This window comes from Rutilus rutilus (assembly GCF_951802725.1).
Source record: "Rutilus rutilus genome assembly, chromosome: 22".
Lineage (NCBI taxonomy): Eukaryota > Metazoa > Chordata > Actinopteri > Cypriniformes > Leuciscidae > Rutilus > Rutilus rutilus.
Window position 1 is genome coordinate 32,405,588 of NC_140227.1, and position 2,500 is coordinate 32,408,087.

At 43.8% G+C, this 2,500-nt stretch overlaps 2 protein-coding genes across 2 annotated transcripts in view; one reads left to right on the forward strand and one right to left on the reverse strand.

Moving 5' to 3' along the window:
* Window positions 1-933, reverse strand: part of rbm34 (RNA binding motif protein 34) — an 11,784-nt gene extending 10,851 nt beyond the window's left edge. Inside the window, exons 1-2 of the mRNA XM_084395174.1 lie at window positions 677-933; window positions 389-545 (exon numbers count right to left, since the gene is read on the reverse strand). Coding sequence (XP_084251300.1) covers window positions 389-414 — 26 coding nt within the window. The 5' untranslated portion in view covers window positions 415-545; window positions 677-933. The remainder of the gene's footprint in view (window positions 1-388; window positions 546-676) is intronic.
* tbce (tubulin folding cofactor E) overlaps window positions 928-2,500 on the forward strand; it is a 17,127-nt gene continuing 15,554 nt past the window's right edge. The window contains exons 1-2 of the mRNA XM_084395173.1: window positions 928-1,067; window positions 1,543-1,627. Coding sequence (XP_084251299.1) covers window positions 953-1,067; window positions 1,543-1,627 — 200 coding nt within the window. The 5' untranslated portion in view covers window positions 928-952. The remainder of the gene's footprint in view (window positions 1,068-1,542; window positions 1,628-2,500) is intronic.

Below are 2,500 nucleotides of genomic sequence, written 5' to 3' on the forward strand. Positions count from 1 at the left end.
TGTAACACAACACACACACACACACACACACACACACACACATTACACAACACACACACAGTACACAACCACAACACACACACAACAGCTCACACACACAACAGCTCACACACACACACACACACACACACACACACACACACACACACAACAGCTTAAAAAGTCGAAAACCTTTTGTCATGATATCAACTTTTCGTCAGTTATTATGAGTGAGTATATCATAATTATAATTCACAAAAGCCTGATTATGTCCGTGCGCTTCCACACACACACACACACACACACACACACACACACACACACACACACACATCGCAGAGCTCAGTAAGTTAATATCTGATGACTATGAGTGAAATATTAGTTTATACATTCATAAGGAAACACAAACCTCTTTACAAGCTGCTTCTTCTTCATGATGTCACTCCGAGCTCATGTCCGTGTAATATCCCGAAGATCTGTCAGATATCTCAATATTAATATTTCACACACAAACACACGTTTCGCTTGTGTCGCTCACACGCGCGTGCGCAGCACTTCTCTGTCTCCTGGAAACCACAAACACAGATCATTAGTTCCTACTAGTCTCACCTCGAGAAACACATCAAGCGCTCTACTCTCGATAACGAGGCAAACGACACTTTATTTAAAGAATATATGATATATAATTATACATCACTTTATCTGTTTGACTGAGACAGATGAAATAGCAGCGCGAGGGTGTTTCTCCTCGGCGCGGTTTAAGCGCGGGATCGCCTGACGTCACTTCCTGTTGCTGGTTGTGCAGGTGAGAATGATGCAGGAACATTTTCACTCTGTTATTATTTAATATTTAAGTTATTCAGCGTGTAATTCATCTGTCTCTGCTTACAGGGAATGTTTTATAATGGTTTAACGCATATAAACTCGAGCTGTCGCCGCAGACGCCACTCCTCTGATGTCTATAGATCTGTAGATGATGATGATGAAGATGATGATGGATGAGGAAGAGAAACACGTGGGCATGCGCGTGACCTGTGATGGACACCGCGGAACTGTGCGATATATGGGTCCGGTTCCGCCCACAACAGGTCATCCACATCACAACTACAAAACTATACAAATCATGTCATTATGACCTAAATAATGACATAAAAGTATGTTTAAAATGTTTCTATGTCATAATTTTTACTTTTATGCCATATTTATAACTTTTTGTCATAACATTTGGTCATGATTTCAACTTTGTATCTCATTTTATGACTTAAAGTCCCTTAAAATTCATCTTTGATCACCCAAAAAAGTTTTTCCTTGAAAATATTGCCTTATAATATCTTGAATGTAACTCGACCCCCAAAGCTGTAACCCTAGGGGAAACACTGCGGTTCGTCTTAAAGCGGATTAAAGACACCACACAGACACATAAACAACATTAAACGCTGCACTTTCACCTCAGATAAGTCAGATTTGACTTTTTATGTCGTATGTTTGGAGTGTGTGTGACAGTAATAATGTGTGAGGTCATGTGTTTGACCTGCTGTGTGTGTGTGTGTGTGTGTTTGACAGGTGTGTGGCTGGGAGTGGAGTGGGATCATCCAGAGAGAGGGAAGCATGATGGGAGCCATGAAGGAGTGCGGTTCTTCACCTGCAGGTGCTCATGGGAGCCTCAGATGATCATGTGATGAGAGTTGTCAAAAGTGCCGCCTTCGGTACAAAGTCGATACTGAAATTGTAAGAAATGCGCCGCTTTGAGCGCTGTTAAGCGGAATCATAGACACCTCTGATTGGCCGGTGTGTTCACGAGCTCGTCAGATATGTCTGTGATTGGCTACAATGATCAGCGCTTCAAAAATATGTTGTAAATATACATTAATGATGCTCTTCAGCGAGTGCTTACACACACACACACACACACACACACACGCGAGCGCTTACACAGACACACACGCAAGCGTTTGAAAGCAGGACCGGTCCGCTGATAGACGTCTACTTTCAAAAGCTCCCGTGCGCTGATCACTGTAGCCAATCACAGACATATCTGACGAGCTCGTGAACACAACGGCCAATCAGAGGCGTTTATGATTCCGCTCAACGGCGCTCAAAGCGGCGCATTTTTTAAATTTCAGTATGAACTTGGTACCGAAGTCGGCACTTTTGACAACACTAGATGTGCCGTAGTCGCGTGTGAGTCTCAGGTCAGCTGACGAGAGTGACTGACTGAGTGAGTGAGTGACTGAGTGAGTGAGTGACTGACTGAGTGAGTGACTGAGTGAGTGAGTGACTGAGTGAGTGACTGAGTGAGTGACTGAGTGAGTGACTGAGTGAGTGAGTGACTGAGTGAGTGACTGAGTGAGTGACTGAGTGAGTGACTGAGTGAGTGACTGAGTGAGTGACTGAGTGAGTGACTGAGTGAGTGACTGAGTGAGTGACTGAGTGACTGAGTGAGTTACTGAGTGACTGACTGAGTGAGTGAGTGACTGACTGAGTGAGTGACTGAGTGACTGACTGAGTGACTGACTGAGTG